The sequence below is a fragment of the Felis catus genome, chromosome B2 (assembly GCF_018350175.1).
Source record: "Felis catus isolate Fca126 chromosome B2, F.catus_Fca126_mat1.0, whole genome shotgun sequence".
Lineage (NCBI taxonomy): Eukaryota > Metazoa > Chordata > Mammalia > Carnivora > Felidae > Felis > Felis catus.
In genome coordinates, this window is record NC_058372.1 from 56237236 (window position 1) to 56258014 (window position 20779).

The 20779-nt window shown below is 35.5% G+C and overlaps 1 protein-coding gene and 1 long non-coding RNA gene across 17 annotated transcripts in view; one reads left to right on the forward strand and one right to left on the reverse strand.

Moving 5' to 3' along the window:
- Positions 1-4439, reverse strand: part of KHDRBS2 (KH RNA binding domain containing, signal transduction associated 2) — a 610124-nt gene extending 605685 nt beyond the window's left edge. For 6 of the 16 annotated variants that reach the window (XM_019830780.3, XR_006597860.1, XR_006597858.1 and 3 more), the window contains exon 1: positions 4070-4432. In XM_019830780.3, coding sequence (XP_019686339.1) covers positions 4070-4160 — 91 coding nt within the window. In that variant the 5' untranslated portion in view covers positions 4161-4432. Of the gene's footprint in view, positions 1-4069 lie in introns of all 16 variants that reach the window. The other 10 variants (XM_045057696.1, XR_006597866.1, XR_006597865.1 and 7 more) reach the window with 5 other exon arrangements.
- A 154-nt stretch (positions 4440-4593) lies between these two features.
- Positions 4594-16845, forward strand: LOC111560473. The gene is made up of 5 exons (XR_006597871.1): positions 4594-4790; positions 5726-5846; positions 7401-7486; positions 15691-15789; positions 15880-16845. It is a non-coding gene; the product is annotated as an uncharacterized LOC111560473 (long non-coding RNA).
- Positions 16846-20779: the final 3934 nt, after the last annotated feature.

Genomic DNA, 20779 nt, shown 5'->3' on the forward strand with positions numbered 1-20779 from the left:
TATTTTCTTACAAAGTCAAGCTTCAAGTTGAGGTCAAGTCTGCAATGCCATTAAAATGTTAAGGAAAATCTTAAAAGTATCATCTCATATTTGTATAATTTCTGTTTCTGTTATTTTTGTATAAAAAGTTCTATTTACGTTTGTATAAAATATGGTTTATATTATTACAAACAGAATTGTTTTAACCTTAAAACACTCATGGGTGGTAGATATTACTTTTTCTGTTTTACAGATGAAGAAACTGAGACTCAGAAAGGAGGTAAATGACATACCTTACATTTCACCATAGACAAAAGTGTCAACACTTTGTCCCAAGGGTTTTGCCTGTTAAAGCAGAATTTTTCCACAATCTCATAAATGTGTTTTAATTGAAAATCAAAACTATCTTGTCATTTTTTTTGCCAATTTTTGTTTTTTATTTAACAAACATAAGCCAGATTATCCCAAATGTATTAGGAGAAAAAAGGGGTTACATTAATCAAAAGGAAAGTCACATGAATATTTTTTTTAACAGAAGCTAGTTTTAGACATTACATCAATACCTTTCCTGAATTTAAGAACTCTCCATGATCTGTGGAAAATATTTTGAGGAATACAATTTAAATTAAATAATGATCCTTACTGAGAATGTACGTGTAGTTAAGTCACTGCAAGTTAGCATTTGTGATAAATATTCCCAGTTTCTCTCATGGTTTTAAAGGTTCATTCCATATCTACAAACATGAAAGCCAATCCTAGATGGAAGGTCAAGCTTTTCACCCAAATTTAAAAATACCACCTAGTGTTCTTAAAAAAAAAAAAAAAACATTTTAACTGTTGGGATATTTGGCAATATTTGACTTCCTCATTTGATGAGTCAACCAAAACAATGATGAATCTACCAATATCTGTGAAAAATACAGGTTAGGAAATCTTGCAAACCAGAGAACTTTGTAATTCTAATGAAGTCTGTGACTACAAAGAAACCTATACATCATCTAGTCCAATTCCTTAATTTCAGAGACAAAGAAATTGGGCCTGGAGGAAGGGAAGTTTATCAACATTCAGTTTAGGCAAAAGTGGAATTAAAATCCAGGTATCTGGATTCACAGTTTAGTGCACTTTCCAGAAGCAGGTTAGATAGAAATAACCTCATCTAATTTCATGTGGCAAGCAAATTCAGAGGCTGAGTGGAACTTTAAGGATCATGCTGAGTTTGCTGTTTTATCATATTCGAAAGCACCTTCCATAACAAATGGATAATTAAACAATATTATAATCACAGAAGGAAAGTTATATTAATTAGTCAAACATATTATAAGCACTCTTCAAACCATATTATTCAAGATCTTTTCTAAGTAACAATCAAATACATAAAACGTATGGGCTCTTCCATTAGCTTTCTACTGAAAACACATAGCAGAAACAAGTGAAATAAAATGAACTACAATCAAAATAATTAAAATAATTAACAAACTACTACTTTTAACCCCATGGCCTTATGAAGTAGTTGCAAATGAGCACTGATTTGCATTTATCACCAATCAAAAATGAAAAATAAATCACTGTGAAAGCTCATTGGTTTACATCACTGACCTTATATATATTAGCTTCCAGAAAATCATTCCGAAGAACTGAATCATCTGGATCATTTTTATTGCTCACTCAGTCTTGAGACTGTCTGCACAGTACTGACTGAAATGTACTTCAGTGTGCACCTTCTCTCCAAATGAATATCTATGTCAGGTTTATTTATAGCCACTGCCTTCAATCAGTGCATTTCCAGGTAAGAGAAATAAAATCATCTCAACATATTCTCCTATAGAGATCTGAAACAAAACCTGGAAATCTTGGCAAATGGCCCTGGATAAAACAATAAAGGATCCATAATGTAAAGTGTACATTAAGATTTATTAGAGATTCCAAAGGACACTCACCTTTTACTCTTCAATAAGTACATTTAAAAAACTTGAGGTACAAATAAAGAATTAATATAAACCTTATGCATCTTTTTTGCATAGCTCTTTATATACTCCGAGATTATAATCATCACTTCCTCCATTCTCTTTTCCTCATTGTGATTTCTCTGAAATTTGAACACCTCCCTTTGTTTCTTACTTAGATATTTTTCTATTTAAGAGCTTTTTCCTCCTAATTCTTTACAAAAGCAGGACATGCTTCCCCCTGCTGGGAAAAAATTAAATTACAAGGACGCTGGAACATGTTTCTAAATATCAAGAAATCAAGTTCCTGGGAAAGATAAAATGCTAAGGAATCAAGGGCATAGCCTTTTCTGACTGTTTCACCAGCCACAGAAACACTCATGCACTCTACTAAGAGTTTCTTATATGCATTTTTTTAGTTTGGCAGTTTTGAGATGTACACTAACTCCACTAACTCTCATCAATGACTTATGAATTAATCATTGAGCCTGCTGTCCCAAAGAGAACTCCAATTAGCAGGTCAGAGAAAATGATCAATTCCAAACTTTTTTTTCCATTTTAAAGACGTTATCAGCTTAATAAAGACATTTCTGGAAGATATACCGAAATACATGATTTGAGAAGGCTTAATTGCATTTTTAATCATTTTGAACAATCTTAACTTAAGCATTTATTAACTCATTAATTTTCAATATTCTTATCATTTTTATGCAGTCATCTTTATTTTTAATAAAGTAGAGTGAGAGTTTAATTTTTAAATTGACTTAACTTTTCATCTGAATTTCTAGTTTTTTCATTCAGTAACCAAGTATCATTGCTTTTTACCTTTCCAAATCCTCTAAAAAACTAACTTGTTCCTTGAGAAGCAGTTTAGCTATTTCACATGTTCAAGATTTTGATAGCAAATCTTCCTTAATTGTTTAGTATGCAAAAAGGAAAAAATACCTTGAACTTTACTGTTGTTATAAATAATACTCCATCAATAAAATATTTAAACAAACCTAATGGCTATTTGAATCATACATGGAGGATTACAATTTTTCCTTCCATGTACAACTAAGTCTCAAAAAAGAAAACATTTCATTTAATGAAGAAGGGAAAGGAAGAGGAAGTTGTCACTTTTAGTTTTGCTATAGGTAAGTCCATAACAACCTAAGCTACAAAACTGCATTGTAGTCAATTTGATGATGAAGCAATTCATTATTAATGAAGCATTCATCAAAAAATAAAAAAAAAACGAGTTGTTTTTAAAAAGGCATGTATAGATTGTTACAGATATTGTATCTTTAGCAGATAGATGGCATTCTCTCAAGATGAATGGAGTAATTGGGCTAATATTTCTGTCATACATAAGTTTGTGTGTGTGTGTGTGTGTGTGTGTGTGTGTGTGTGTGTGTGTGTGTCTGTTTAAACAACCTTTCAAAGCAACACAAAAGACAAGACATACATGTGCCTCTGGGAATGAAATCTCCTTTAACATTACAGGTACACAAAAGAAAATGCACACTTGGTAAAACAGTTGATCAATTGTGGAGTGTTCCCAGGGGCCAGTATCTCACAGAGTACCCAATCATCACACTTCAAATAAATTGAAAAGCACTTTAGCCTTTGCCACATTCACTAACATTGACGAACATGCATAGTTTCATCTAGGTTAATTCTAAGTCTTTCCATAGGAAAGGCTGTAATTAGATAAAGGGTATCAAAATCATTTCCCAAATGCAGCAAAAAATAAAATATAAAATAAAATAAAAAAATAAATGCTGATTTGTAGCGAAGAAGCTTTTAGAACACTACACTCATCACCATTTACTTCCAAACTGATTTCCTTTTCCTCTGCAAAGTGAAAATATCCCTGTTGACCGCGCTACACTTTACGGTTTCTCCATCAATGATCCTAACAGGTCACATCACCACTGCCATTATATCTCGTAGGTTTGGTCTTCCCCAAATTAAGACGTAGAGAAGGAGCACTGCTGCCCGCCCCAAGAATGGGCTCCGTCCGCCCGAGCTCCGAAGCGAGCATCTTCAGGGGGACAGTTTCGGCGAAGGAGACAGGCGTCCCTCCCCAACTTCACTCCCCTAACCAAGCCGCGGGTGAGATAGGCGGCCAGTGATTTGTGCCCATCTGTGAGAGCAAGTCCTACCTTCCGCCAAAAGGCGCGATGCATGCACAAAAGATGGATCCAGGCTATCTTTCTCTGCCATCAGCTCAGGCAAATATTTCTCCTCTTCCATAGCGCGGACTTCGGACCGTCCCCGGGCGAAGCGCAAGGTTCCGCTCGCTCGGACGCAGGGTCGCCGGGCAGCGCCTTGCTCCCGCGCTGCTCCGCCTTCGCCGCGGCGCGGGGATCTCCGCGCGTCCTCACTGGCCCATGCACCGAGTGGCTGCGACTCCCGCCGTCGGGCTGAGCGGCCCCGCGCCCACACCTGCCCGTCCCTTCCGTCGTCCCTGGCTCGCGCCGAGCCCCGGCTCACACCAGCGGCCTTAACTGGAGAGGCGGGAACAGGGAGCGCCCCACCTCCTCCAACCATTCATTGGTGGCGGCGCATCGAGAGGCCGGGCCCCCGCGAAAGCTGCGAACTCTCATTGGGCCGCGCAGCACGTCGGATCGCCTGACTGGCAGGAGGCAGCTGCAGAGGGGAGGGGAGCGCAGAAGGTGCAAAAGCTTTCTTGCAGCCCAAGCTTTCCCTGGTTATTAGGCATGCCCAGTTGTGTGGAGCACTCCGTCTTCGGCTGAGGTGCGGTGAAAGGAGAGAGCGGGAAAAACACCCGTTAGCAGAGAAGCTCGGGTCCAAGACAGCAAGGGAGATGGAGATGAAGACTGAGCGGCTGAGAGAATGAGAAAGCACCAGGGAAAGTATCAGGTAGACGGGACTTCACCTGCGTCCCTAAGGTACAGGTGTCCCCCTCTCCATCGTGCAGCTCAGACGCACTCCAGTGTGCAAGAATCAGCAGCGCACCGGGTCTGGAAATATCATGAAGACTGCTTGTGATCGGCGGCTGATATTTCCAATGAGCCTGACCTACATCTCGGAGACGCAGCAGGATGTTCATTGATAAACAAAGCGGCTCTGGGGCGATATTGTACAGCAACATGCTTCCAGTGTACAATCATTAGCGTATTGACTTAGTCCTGGTTTCCTTCCCATCCATCCCGCCTCCCCTAATCCCTATCTATAGGAAAGGTTCTGGGAGGGTCCTGAATTTTAAAACTAAAAAGCGATATAATCAGTTAACTAGAGTTTGTGAAAGAATTGGGAAAACAGTGGAAGAAGGAAGAGCCCAGAAAATAGGTAACCACGGTTGCTCTAATTTCCCCCTTTCTCCTTATTTTAGATGTGACAGCGCGTTTCACCAGGTGCTGTGGCTGAGCTACTTTGTATCTATCCCACCTCTATTTAAAGGAGACTTAAACCCTGCAGGTATCACCAACACTGGAAGCAGTGCCCATCCTTAATAATGGAGCCTGAAAATGCAGCTTGCATGCTTCAAGTGTTACAAAACAATCTTTCCACCGTCTTTTTTCAGACACATTCGTTTTTCAATTTGCCTCTCCTCCACTGTTTTCAGTGTAGAAGAATGGGGGCTAATTTCCCTACAAATAAAGCATGCTAAAACTTTTCCAAGTTCTCCTATTGTATTCAAATCTTTTCATTATTTTTCAAGATAAGGTTGGGAGAATATCTTTCACTTATATAATTTTTAAAATATCAATGTGACTTCACATCCATTATCTCACTTTGCCTTCACAGAAGCACTCTGGAAAACATGGTATGAGTATTGGTTTCTCTCTTTGTAGGTATGGAAATGAAGGCGGAGACGGAGAAGTTCAGTGACCCAGAAGTAACAAATACAATCTCCTTGGCGCCATCCATGTTCATCCCACCCAGAGACTGAGTGTATGTTACCATGGGGCCATGGTAAGGGAATATGTGTCTAACAAATGTGATAGGACTGTTAAAAGTTCATGACATAAGCTGTGATGACTTTGTGATATCAAATTTCATGACGCTGATAATTTTGTTTTCTGACAGTAGGAAAAAAACATCACATTTCTTTAGGAATTTTTTTAATCAAGAGCTTTCCTATGTAAAAACCTAACACCTTAAAAGAGTCTGTGTCCCAATAATGTTTTTTCTCTAGGTGTATAAATTATCTTCTGATAGAGGGATGGGTGAGATGCATGAAGGTAGTCAAAAGGTACAAACTTGCAATGATAAAATAAGTAAGTCCTGGGATGTAACGTACAGCCTGATACTGTAGTTAATAATGCTATATTATATATTTAAAAGTTACTAAGGGATAGATCTTAAAAATTCTCATTGCAAGAAAAAAAATGTTCAAAGCTTATAACTAGTTCATGCTAAAGTTGAGATTAAAATTAGAGTCCACTCAGCACCATTTAGATCCAGATTGCACTGCTATAGCCTACCTTTTTGTACATTAAATATTTAGTTTATTTATGTATATATGCATTCAATAAGTGTTTATTGAATATCAAAAAGAGCTAGCCTATCAGAAAGATTATTTTCTAAGGGGAAAGAAAAATAAAACTAAATGCACAAGAGAACTGGTAATTGCTAATTGCTGACTGCAGTAAAGCCCAAGAGGGGACCAAGCAAGGAGTTAAAAAATATAATGCAAGGAAAGACCTTTTTTTTTTTTTTTTTTGCAAGGTAGACTTGCAGTCTTGCTAAGGAGTTGACATTTAACAAAAAACCTAATGGAAAAGAAGAATCTATCTGTGTAAAATGAACAGAGAAAAGCATTCCAGGCAGATGAATTTGCCCATGCAAAAGCCATGTGACTAAAAACAATTTGCCTGTCCTCAGAACTGACTGGAGTCTATGTGACTGCAATGTTCTGGGTGAGAAAAGAAAAATATTAAAGGTGAGGGATGGAAGGGGACAAAATACCTAAGATTTGATGGTTGGAAAATAACTCAGATTTAATTTTAAGTGTTAGGGGGACCACAAAGGATTGTCATCACTCTGTATGTATGTGCTTCTCAAATGATCTCTTCTGGTTCATATTTTCAAAGAAGTTAAAATTTAGAATTAAGGATATGTGTAGAGGGTACTTGTCATTTTAGATGAGTGTGGATAGGACGTTTCATAGTTCAAGGAAGTTGTGCATTCTGCACCTGGTTTGTACAGAGACATGAAGGGAAACGTGCCACCAATCTTAAGAGAGGTAGCCAGGAACTACTATAAAAACGGAAGATAGATAAGATGCTAACCACAGCTAATAAATTGTAAATATTTTGGAGTGAATATAAATTAGAAAAATTATTGTGCAATAATTACAACTGCATCTTCATTGTAGCATGTCAAGAGATTAAAAGCCTATGACGTTGAGAGGGACATGTACAAACGCGATTTCACGAATCAGAAAGATGCAGTAACTCTTGCTATGTTCAGTAACAGAAATTACATTATCCATCGACAGGTTTTTTTTTTCTTCCATGATTAAAGGTGCACTAAGAAGATAGTATGGAGATCTGTCCGAGGGCTGATTTTATTATACAATGTCTCGGGATATCCAGGTCATTATAAATATGGTAAGCTAACTTTTACTTTTAGTTATTATCAAAAAGATTTATAATTGTATTTTCCCAGGTAAACTCTCAGCAAATGCCTAAAAATATATTCTAACAGAAATAAAAGTGTTAATGTAGCTTTAAAACGATTTTTTTTTTTTAGTGAATTCTAACCTAATCTTTAGGATCATTTGTGTATTTAGCACATGACGGACATATAAAATAACAACATACACACTACATTGACCCTTAAAAATCAGTATGCTTCAGAATTGACTCGAAGGTATTGCCTGTTTCCAAACAGGATATGACTGAATAAAGGCAAATTTTTCAACTACCCTATGCATACACTTATCCAGCATCAGATCTATGTGTTTTAAATAAATGACTCTATGTCACTGTGTATTCTCCATTTATTTCGCATATAAATATTTTATAGATATAATTATTTAGTGGATATTCTCAGAGTAACATTATTAATGCAAAAATTGAATAAACATAAATGTAAATAAATTGAGATCCTTCTATAGATGATTGTGGAATAGAATATTATGTGCCAATACATGAATAAATTACAACTACTGATAAGCCCTCTTCTTCTGATGGTGTAAATAACTTAACCAAAATTACCATTGAATTGATTTGTATATCTTAGAAAAGATATATCCCATTTTCAATATGAGTTCTAGTCCTGACAAAAACATTTTAAGATATTTCATTTACTGTACTATTATTTCAATGATAGTATATTATGGAAAATTTTGCACCAACTAAATTTGGTTTTGAAGGATGATCAAGGTATGTGCTGTAGAATATGTCCTGCAGTTAATGTACAAACTGTGTATTCAATACTTTCACAAACCCTTATAAGAAAGGCCAAGTTAAAGGGCATTTACTCAGGCTTATTTTTGCAGACTAATAAAAAGTGCCCAAATGGTATTATTAAATAAAACACACAATTTTTATTTCGGAGTTCTAATCAACTTTAGGGATACCTCACCAGCCTAACTACTTACTCCAAGGATTTATTAGAAGACACAAACAATAAGAATCATGGGTTAATAAAATTATAGTAGCTCAATAATTTATGTAATGATAATGGAGACTTAAGGCATTAATATTTACTAAAGTTTCTAATGCGTTGGTGCCTAGGATAGAGTATAATAAAGGCCCAAAATATTGACTGACATGCTTTCACCTAGTGAAGACTCTGGCAGAGCCCACTAATAAAAGGTGCTGGTTTAATATTTCTATTTATTTTAGTTTCACTAACTAGATAATTGAAATCAGTTCCAGTTTCCTTTTTCACTTCCATGATATATTTTAGGGTTTCCAGGAAGGAAGAAGGGAATTGAGACTTGTCTGTGAAATAACCAATAGCAGAAGTAGCATGTGCCATGAGAAATCTTTCATATGTAATGCTTTCCGAGCTAGAATGTATATACTATATGCTAATATGCCACAGCACAAAATGAAAATTCACCACTCAAAGCTGGTCTATCTATATACAGGGGAAAAGTGTTTTCTGATTGGGAAGCTTTCAAATTAGCATATTGGATTTAAGCTGACACAAATGTATAACTAAAGGACAGCAGAAAAGAGAGAACAGAAGTGATATATGTTGAGAGCCTACTCTTGTGTTTGGAATACTGCTTTTCTGAATCCTCACAAGTATAAGGAGGGAAGGTCAAGAACTGCAAAAGACCCCAAATATCCAAACCAATATTGAAAAAGAAATAGAGAGTTGGAGGACTCACATTTCTTGGTTTCAAAACTTACTACAAAGCTGCAGTAATCATAAAAGTGTCTACTTGCATAAGTATTGACAGATAATGGAATACAGATAATGAAATAGAATTGAGAATCCATAGGAAAGTTATATATTTAAGGCCAAGTGATTTTCAAAAAAGATGCCAAGACCATTCAAAGAGGAAAGAATAGTCTCTTCAGCAAATGGTGCTGGGACAATTGTATATCTAAATGCAAAAGAATGAAGGTGGACCCCATCTCACACTATATACAAAAATTACCCTAAAATGGATCAACAGCCTAAGTATAAGATGTAAAGCTATAAAACCCTTAGAAGAAAACATAGAGGTAAATCTTCATGACCTTGGATTGGCAGTGGAGTCTTAGATATGACACCAAAAACACATGCAACAAAAGAAAAAATAGATGAATTGCACTTCATCCAAATTAAAAACTTTTGTGCATCAAAGTACATTTGACTATCCAAAAATGAAAAGACAATTTATAGAATGAGAGGAAATATTTACAAATAATATCTAATAAAGGCCTTGTATCCAGAATATATAAAGAACTCTCACAACTCATCAACAAAAAGACAACCCAATTTAGAATATTGGCAAAGGACTTGAATAAACATTTCTCCAAAGAAGATACGCAAATGGCCAACAAGCATATGAAAAGATGCTCAACTGCATTGATCATCAGAAAAATGAAAATCAAAATTACAGTAAGTACAACATCATACCCACTACAATGATTACTATTTCAAAAAAAAGGAAAATAATGTTTTCGCAATGATATGAAGAAACTGGAATTCTCGTAGATTGCTGATGGGAGCATAAAATGGTGCAGTAGTTTGATAACTTCTCAAAATTTAAGCGTAAAATTATCATATAACCCAACAATTCCACTCCTAAGGGTATATGCAAAGGAATAGAAAACTGGCACTCCAACAAATACATATACTCATACATTTATTGAAGCATCATTCACAAAAGTCATAAGATGGAAACAGCCCAAATTCATCATTCATTGGATGGATTAACAAAATGTGATATATTCATACAATGGAATACAATTCAGCCACAAGAGAAATGAGGTACTGATATGTGTTACAATGCAGACAAACTGTGAAAATGTTACACTAAATATAGATGCAAAAATTCATATATTGTATGAATCCATTTACTTGAAATAGCCAGAACAAATAAATCCATAGATTCAGAATGCAGACTGAAAGAGATGTCAGTATTTGAGGGGAGGTGGAAATGGGAGTGATGCTTAATGGGAATGGGTTTCCTTTTGGAATGAGAAAAATGTTTTTCAACTGGATGGAAGTGGTGTTTACAACCCATTGTGAATCTACTAAATGTCACTGAATTGTTGTTCATTTTAAAACAGTTAATTTTGTTATGTGAATTTCAGCTAAACAAAATAAAAATGTAGAATATTTTTAAAAATTTTTTTAACATTTATTTATTTGGGGGGGAGGGGCCAAGAGAGAGGGAGACAGAAGATCCAAAGCACTCCAAGCTGACAGCAGAGAGCCTGACATAGGGCTTGAACCCACAAACTGCAAGATTATGACCTGAGCCGATGTCGGAAGCTTAACTGACTAAGCCACCCAAGCACCCCTGGAATAAATTTGTAAAAATAAGTATAGAAGCAGAAAATGCTGCTGTAAGACCTCAAGTTTGGAAATATGTAGAATGCATCTTTATTTCACTTACTGATGGAGATTCCAGGGCTAATAAATCCCCCATGTTGTTCACTTTTTTTCTGGTTAAACACTGTTCTCTTTCATTCAATTCTTTTCTCAAAGTCACTACATAATGATATAGCAGAATTGGAGGTTTACTTAGTTGAAAGGGATTTATGCTTGCGTGTGTACATGTATAAAGAATAAAGAACTTAACTTCATTCATGACATCAAGCTACGCTTGCTAATTACATGAGAGGACTTGGAAAGTTTCAGGTATTTCTTAAAAAATATAATAGGAATGCAAATAGGACGGCAGCATAATCTGGTCAAATTGACCAGGGAGTTGAAATTTTAAAGGAGTGAAATCAATCTTGTGTTCATTGGGCACCAAATAACTTGAGACTTTTAGGAGCAAGCAGCATTATGGAAATGAAAAATAAATAAACAAGTCTATCAGTACTTTCCAATTTAATCCTAATTTGCTCTAAACCAAGAATAGACAAATACTTTAGGCCCATAATATTTATTAAATATTGGTTCCTTAGAAACCTAGCTCATCAAAAGCTACTTACGCAGCAAATCAACCACGAAGAATTTTTTAAATAGATTTCACCGCAATTAGACATTCAGTAAATTTCGTTTGGATCTAAACTTGTTCTCCTATTTAATTAAAAGATTCTCAAAAATTTTTTGCCCTGAGTACCAATTAAGTAATCCAATTCTTCAACAAAATGTTGAAGCCTTACCGCACTCACTCACTATACACATGCGCGCATGTGTACAGACGCACACTTTACCCTTCTCGCTTGTTAATTGTAAGTTTCTTCATGCAGCTTTCTGTTGGCCTCATCTGTCCACTTTCTGGCGAGCTAAACCAAAACAATCATAATCTAACTCTGCAGGCAGAGGTCTGGGACTAGGAGTGTGATCCTGACACTTCTAAGAAGCAGACAGGAGCAGAGCCCTAAGGAAATACCAGAGACATTAACGAGCAGGAAGGCTCACCATTCTAGAGTAACTTCATTGGACTATCCATCTCTCCTGATTTGGGGAATTCCCTTAAGAACAGGTAGATGAGATAAGACACATATATATTAATTTGCCCTTTAGAGAAGTATATCAATCGGGCACCTGGGTGTCTCAGTTGGTTAATCGGCCAACTTCGGCTCAGGTCATGATCTCATGGTTCATGAATTCAAGCCCCGGGTCAGGCTCTGTGCTGACAGCTCAGAGCGTGGAGCCTGCTTTGGATTCTGTGTCTCCCTCTCTCTCTGCCCCTCCCCTACTCGCACTCTGTGTTTCTCGAAAATAAGTAAATGTTTAAAAAAGAGAACTATATCAATACCAGTCATTTATGTAATTCTTACTATAAGCCAGACTTACATCAGTTTTTATATTACTTATCTACTATGCAATGAGTCAAGAATTTAGCGACTTACACGAATAAACATTGGTTATATTACACAATTTATGAGGTTCAGGAATCTGGGGTTAATTTAACTCGGTGGTTCTGGCTTAAGATCTAATGAGGGTGCAATCAAAATTTTGCCTAATGCTGGAGTCATCTGAAGGCGTGGCTAAGATACGGCACTCATCCAACATAGCTGTTGGCCAATGGCCTCATATTACCACAGATTTAGTATCTTAAGACAACAAAAAGTCATTATCTTATAGTTTTGTAGTTCAGAAGCTTCACATGGGTCTCACTGGGTTAAAATGTATGTATGCCATCAATGCTGTCTTTATACCATTTTTATGGGAGGTCTGTCTTTTCCATATTCTTTCTTTATCTTTAAAGACAGCAACAGCAGATTGCATCCTTCTCACATTGCATTACTCTGACCTCTCTACTTCCCTCTCTACTTTTGAGGACCCTGATAATTTCATTGAGCCTACTTATATTACCTAGAATGATCTCCCTATTTTAAGGTCAGTTGATTAACAATCTTAATTCCATCTGCAGTTGTGGGAGGCTGTATAACGCCCCCCTCAAATGCCCATGTCCTCATTCCCAGAGCTTGTGACTATGTTACCTTACATGGAAAAGGAAACTTTGCAAATGTAATTAAGTGAAGGACCTTGAAATGACAAGATTATTCTGGATTATACAGATGGGGACCTGGCATCATCACAAAATGGAGGCATGGGAGTCTGAGAAAAAAAGAGAAAGGGAGAGACAGAGACAGAGAGACAGACATGGAGAAAGATAGGGAGTAGAGGGAAGGAAATTAATAGAGAGGGAGATAAAGGAAGGAAGAAAAAGAAGAGAAAGAGATAATGAGGAGAGCAAGAGAGAAATGTGAAGCCGTTTTTCTGAAAATGGAAGAAGAAGCCACCAGCCAAAGAATGTGGCCTCTAGAAGACTAAAAAAGACAAGGAAACAGATTTTGTTCTAGAGCCTTCAGAAACAATGCAGCCCCACAGACCCATTTTATACCTCTGACCTCCAAAACTATAAAATAATAAAGTTGTATTGTTTTGAGCTACTAAATTTGTGGTATGTTGTTACAATATACTAATTCAGTGCAATCCTGACATATTCACAGGGTCGTGGGATTAGGTTGTAGACATAGATGGGAGGCCATTATTCTGCCTACCACAGCATCCATATTTTTAGGCACATGAATTTCTAAGTATACATTCCTGTAATTATAGTGGTCAATGAAGAATTGTCTTCTATTTAAATGAAAATAATTTTCATGCATGATGATGTCCATTATTTCAAAACTGTATTGACTTGCTGGTGGCAGGGTAATGGTTTTCAAAAGCTTTTTCCTTTCTTAAAATTCTCTGATAAATTCCCCATAAAAAGAAAAAATTATTTCTACAAAGCAGCCAAATGGAAATGTGACTGAGCTCAAAATATATAATATTCTCCCATGAATACTAATACATCCTTTCATTAAAAATAAAATACAGCTCAGCTAAAAGTATTGGCAGTGCACTGTTTCACCAATGTTTATGGAGTGTTCTTTGGCATAAGTTAAAAAAAATGTACTAAAGTCTCAAAGATGGCTTGTAGAAAGTAAAATGAGAGGAAATTTTAATTTCCTACAAGGGAAACCAAAATAACAAGTAAAACCAGATCAATGATGAAAAAAAATAGAGAAAATCCAAATGGTACACCCACATCATGTGACAGAAAATCTTTAAATAAAACTAATCAAAGTACAGACTAGAATAGCTAAGAGCACTGAGAATAATCTAATGTTATTCAAGATAAACATTGATTTCAATTAGTTTTCTATATTCAACACTGAAGGCAAAAGTGTCATTCAGGGAAAGGCAAAACAAGATATTGCTATTGACAATTAAACACAAACCAAGTTTAAGAGATGTTTAGGATTGACAAACTTTCATAAGGTATTCAGGGACACTTAATCCAACTAGATTGATTTCTAGGGAAAATATGTGATTTTATATTCAGTAGAATCATATACATTATTGTACAGGCAAAAGGCTTTTAATGTATTTTTACATCCTTACAAACAATTACAGCAGCAGACAGGGCACTTTATAAGGCCTTCATGAATTTAATCCCTATATTTTTGTGCCTGGACTTGCAGAGAGGTCTTAAAGTCTTTATTCACCAACGTGATTGCAAAAGCTATTCAGACTATTTTCTTGGAAGGCAATGTCTAAACATGAATTAAAACTTTTGGATTCAACCTTTTTCATTTTCACCTGGAAAGTTGAATCTGATGAAGATAGATTTTAAAACATTATTTCAAATCAGAGCATTTTAAGAACAATTCTGATTGTTTGCATATTTGAGATAAAGTCTAGCTCAATGGGTATTTGTTGAACTGAATGTATTTCTTCTGAACTGTAACTGAGACAAGAAAAATGGAAAAATGACTAATAGAAAGATGAATGTCAAACCACCAATCATTCCATGAGAATATTGGCATCCCTGGGTATTCAAAAGAATTTATATTTCCATTTCCTTTCCTTAATCCTTCCCTTCTTTCCTTCCTTTTTTTCCCTTTCTAATGCTGATTGAGTGTCTACTATGTCCAGGCATTGTACACTGAGGTAAAAGAAATATGGTCCTCACTTTCATAAGACTTTCAGACTCGTGGATAAAGTAAGCAGATAGAAATCAAACAAGAAAAAATAGATAAATGTCATTGGTAGTTAGTGTTATGAAGGGAAAATTTGAGTCTTCTGAGAAAGAACAGGGGGTTGATGGAAGGAGGCAGATTTGTTTGGATTATCAGGAAGATGTATCAAAAAAAGTGATATTAGGGGCACGTGGGTGGTTCAGTCAGTTGAGTGTCAGACTGCAAAGCTCATTTCATGATCTCGCTGTTCGTGGGTTTGAGCCCTGCATCGGGCTCTGTGCTGACAGGAGCCTGCTTCCGGTTCTGTGTCTCCCTCTCTCTCTCTTCCCCTACCCCATTCACACTCTGTCTATATCTCTCTCCCTCAAAAATAAATAATTTTAAGTGATATTGAAGAAAATCTGAAAGATAAGGAGTTATCCAGGGGAGGAATGGAGTTAGGACCCTCTAGGCAGAGAACATGGTATGTGCTAAGACCAGGCAGTGGGAGAAAGTTTAGTGTAACCTTAGATAACTGAAGGCATACCAGGAGTATACTGCAATGTTACAGAGAGAGGCAGACAAGAACCAGATAAAAATTTTAGCTGGTCACACTGATTCAAAGATATTTTACAGGACCTCTTTAAGTAGTAGGCCATGGGATTAATTTCTGCCCAAAGTTATGCAAACTTATGTATCACATGCATTTTTTCCCTCTTTCCTTTAAACAGAAGAAACGTCCTTCTTGCTTCTTCCCTCCATGTGCTCCTTGTGATGACTGGAGCTCTAGCAGTCATCATGGACCATGAGCTTGAGAATCATACCAAATGGTGAGTGCGAAGGACTTAGGTTCTCTAACAGCTTCATAGAAACATCATACCATCTCTGGATTACTTAATTCTACATTTCTTTTATTTTAGGAAAGGCACACAACAAACTTTTTGAAGCAATGATTTTTGGGCGGATTTCTGTTATTGCAGCCAATACCTAATGCAGGAGACTGATGTAATCAAATAAGAGATAGCAATAGCCTGTACTATCACAATAGTGGATATGGAGAGAAAAGGACATGTTCAAGATGTATTTTGAAGGTCGAGAACAAAGGAGTTAACAATAGACTGGATACGGCAGGGTGAGGGAAATAGAAATGTCAAAAATTAATCCAAGATAAGTGACCTGAACCACCACGAACAACCATTTGATAGATGGTGTCATCATTACTGAATGGGGACAAACTGAAGAGGCAAGACTTGAGAAGAAATAAAGACTTCACTTTGGATGTATTTCAGAAATATGAAGTCCTTCCATCATATTTGTTTTAAATCTGTGCTAAATCTATGAAGCAATGTATATATACCTTCAGAAATGAAGGTATTCACTAAATTCATCATAACATTCATAATTAATCATAATTTCACCAGAAGATCTATAACCATGAGTTTAGGAATTTTCACTGAACCTGAGCTGTTTCTTTTTTATTTTTTTTTCCTTTATCTTACTCATAAGTAGATTAAGTTGCAGTGCAAACATGCCATTTCCTTTTGGTTGTTATGTATTCTAGAGGAAAAAAGAGAACACCCAAACAGGACCTATATTTAAACCAGAAGCTTCTCTCATTTTTCTCTAAAGGGAATACTAATGTTTTTGAAAGCTAGTGATTTACAATGTTATCTAATTCAAACCTTAGTCATAGGGCTTGTCATCATCATTTTCCAGATGGGTAACTTAGAGAAGTTAAGAAATGTCACCAAGGTTACAAAGCTGGAATAAAGCAGAACAAAAATTCAAAGCTAATCTGCCACATCCCGAGGTCTGTGTTCCTACTGCTAAAAATTGCTTCTCTCTTGCATGTTCATCCTATAAATAAAGCCAAACAGATTCCAAGATACTGTCTTCATGCTAATTAATTATAATAATGAAACTTCCTTTTGCAAATATATTTACATATTTATCCATACATATTTATGTATGTACACTCTGAACATTTTCTAATAAAGAACAATACATAAAGAGTTCAACCAGAGTAGAGCTTCTCATGAGAAACCCTATATCTCTTGGTCGCCCCTGGCATTGATTAAATTGAAGTTAAAAAAATTATAATTTAGTTCCATCTTCAGACAGTCCATTATCAAAGCATAATGCCTTTTAAATGAGTTGAAAGAAAAGCCCATAGGCAGTAAAAAGTAGTAAAATCAGGAATGATAGTCTAGTGTGTGATATTTAAATGAGAAGTAAGAGGAGTAAATAAAAGGGCACTGCCAATTCGAGCCAGGAGAAATTACAATACATCCACCGGGGAAAAGGGTGGAATACATTTTTATAGAAAAAATAATAATTTAGTGGTATGGGCAGTTCTTTCCCCTAGAAAATACCCTTCTTTTCCCTTAGGAAATGTCCTTCATTTTAAAATAAAATAAAGAAAATTATAATAATTTTCTTTATCATAACAATTATTCAGTATCCAGGAGTTTAGTTATTTTACTATCCACATAGTGTAAACCATCATGCAAATTGTTTGTCCTAAGTATTAGAATCATAGGGAAAGGGGTTATATAAAAACACAAACTATATAATGTTTACAGTCATTGGAAACTCATTATATGAAAGAATTTGCACTTGATTGATAAGTAGATACAAAAGAGAAATTAATAGTGTCTTACCTCAAGGAGTTCTCTTCTCAGTGAAAGTAATATATATATATATATATATATATATATATATATATATATATATATATATATATAAATGGGGGTGTATGTATATGTACATGTATATATATATATATATATATATATATATATATATATAACAGTATTTAAGTAAAGGCTCTCATTATAGGTATGCTATATTTATTTTTTTTAATTTTCTTAATGTTTATTTATTTTTGAGAGAGACAAAGCATGAGCAGTGGAAGGGCAAAGAGACAGGGAGATACAGAATCTGATGCAGGCTCCAGGCTCTGAGCTGTCAGCACAGAGTCAGATGTGGGGCTTGAATTCATGAACCGTGAGATCCTGACCTGAGCTGAAGTCAGTTGCTTAGACGACTGAGCCACCCAGGCACCCCACGTCTGCTGTATTTCTAAATCAGTAAGACAAGCTTCGCTGCTTACGAACTTACTTGGTATATAGTTCACTACTAATGGTTTGTGAGAGGAATAAACAAATATTTAATATACATATAAATTATATTTCGTTATAAGTGGTCTTCAATTTGCACTCAGTTGGCATGTTTGAACATAGTATATTGACTACCCAATCATTTTAAGCTTTAAATGAAGACTTTCCAGCTGACTACTGAACAATTAGAGCAACACTTTACCCCCTGTCCTCATTCGGTACTTTTCCTTCTCAGTGATGTTTCCTAACTTATTTTGGGCTTCATCAGGCCACCCTCCTCCTAGTCTATGCTTCTTTCTTTGCTGTCTCCAAATCACTTGGGCAAGTTCCTGTCTTGGTTCCCTCAGGTGTTGGAATAGATAAGACTGGACAATGGCTTGCCACCTGGGGGTTCCCAAGTTACCTGCTTGAACAAAGGTTAGTATCCCCAGCCCTCTTCCAAATTTAACCCCTGGTTTGTCCAATCTTGCCCCAAAACTTCCAGATAGGCACTTTTTTTTTGATATATTAGAAGTTACATTACTATTTGATGTCAATTTTACAAAGTATAGTCCTCGTAATATCTTTTTCTTAATAAAGACTTTTCTCCAACTTTCCACTTTTTCTATTAATTTATCTTATTAATAACTTTTTTTTTTCAACAGCAAGCATTTCTTTCTTAGTTCTGGAGGCCGGAAGTCTAAGATGAAGGTGCCGACAGATCTGGTATCTGATGAGATATACGTTTTTCCTAAAATAACTGTATCTTACAGAATGTATTATTTTGATCAAAACAGAAATTACGATATTTTTTCAAATAAATAGTTAGAGCTTACTGCTATTTTAAGTGTATTTTAATGCATTGGGAAAAGAAATAAACTTTAAAAGACTTCTGTAAAAGTGAAATTAGTGTACATAAACACTACTTTTAAGTATGGTGGCAATTTAAGGCCAATAGCTATTTAAAAAGTTTTTTGTACTTGTCTGGCATTTGGACATATTTTTCTTATAGTGCCAAAAAACTGCCTAATTGAAAATATAGAAATACATTTTAAAACCTCAATGAAAAGTAATTTTTAATTTAAAATTAAGTTTGTTGGGGTTCTTCAGTGATTCAGTCGGTTGAGCGTTTGACTTTGGCTCAGGTTATGATCTCACAGCTCATGAGTTCGAGCCCCGCATCAGGCTCTCATTAGGAGCCAGCTCAGAGCCTGGAACCTGCTTCGGATTCTGTGTGTCTGTCTCTCTCTGCCCCTCCTCTGCTCGTGCTCTGTCGCTCTCTCTCAAAAATAAATAAACAATTAAAAAATTTAAAAAATAATAAAATTAAGTTTGTTTTATACATAACGTGTATAGCTTTAAAGTTAAAATTTAAAACAGTGGACTGATAGTAATATTTCCTTATGTGTTAATATTGAACACAAAGAGCAGATATTCTGGGAGGCTTCCATGTATAAACTATTTTTACTCTATGAAAGCAGAAGAAAGCTTTCTTGAAGCAGAACATTCTAGTCTTACACTGCATACCCATTCAAATAAGAAAAGATCAAATTACAGGTCAGATAAAAGTTATCATTTTTCCAAAGGAAAAGTTTCTGGCATATTGGCAAACAAATTCTACTTTTTCTAGTTATACGAATGTAGGTTCAGAATAATTCTATGCGAAAATGTATTTTACCAAATGCGACACAAGAAAATTTTACAATATAAAGCGATTATGATCAGGTGAAAGAATGAAAATGATTGAAAGAATTACCTCCTGAAATCTCCAATCTGAGAGTGTTGTACAGTTGAGTTCAATTCAAATTTCTTAGCACAGCCTTATTCATATTCCATACCATATGTTTCAGAGTAGGGAATTAAGCATTGCCATCATTTTAAGAAGTTAACATAAGTGAGCCAAAACTTAATTTTTTAACATTCCTCTTCCAATCATAGATAAAAATGTAAAAATCATAAGTTAAATATAAGCAAATATGCTCATCAGTATATTAAAATAGTTTCTAGTCATCAAGTGTGATTAATTCTTGGGAATTCAAAGGTAATTTAGTAAAAGAATATAAATTTACATTTAAGGGCAGGTTTGAAGACTAACTCAGCTACTTACTGGACATTTAACTCTGAAGTTAATGAAACTTGCCATCCCTCACTTTCCTTATTCATAACACAGGGCTAATGTTATGTATCTCAGACAGGTGTTGTGTAGGTTTAGGTTGGTTAATACTGTTAAACATTTAAGATAATGTCTGGAAAATTGTAAGAGTTCAATATTTGTTAGGTAGTAGTAGTAGTAGTAGTAATTAAGTTAATATATTTATTAGATAAAGGATTAATAACAATTTAACACAGTATATCAGTAGAAAGAAATGAACATAAATATAAACTGAAAAGGCACTCCATAAAAAATGCAACACCTATTACAGCAAACTAAAAAACAATAGGAAGATGAATTAATTTACTTAGGTTGGGAGAGTATATAAGGCTTAAACTCATGATTTATATAATATTATAATATTATAGACATTTATTCCAACATCCTCACTCACCTACTTCCCCTGCTCATAGAACACTACATTCTAAATAGCTATGTACAGGTAGAAGAATGGAAGATTTTGAGGGAGAATTTAGAAATCAGGCACATCACTTTTGTGCATATTCCTTTGACCCCGGGACTCAGCCACCTGGTCCCACCTAATAACAGGCAGAATGATAAATGTAGTGT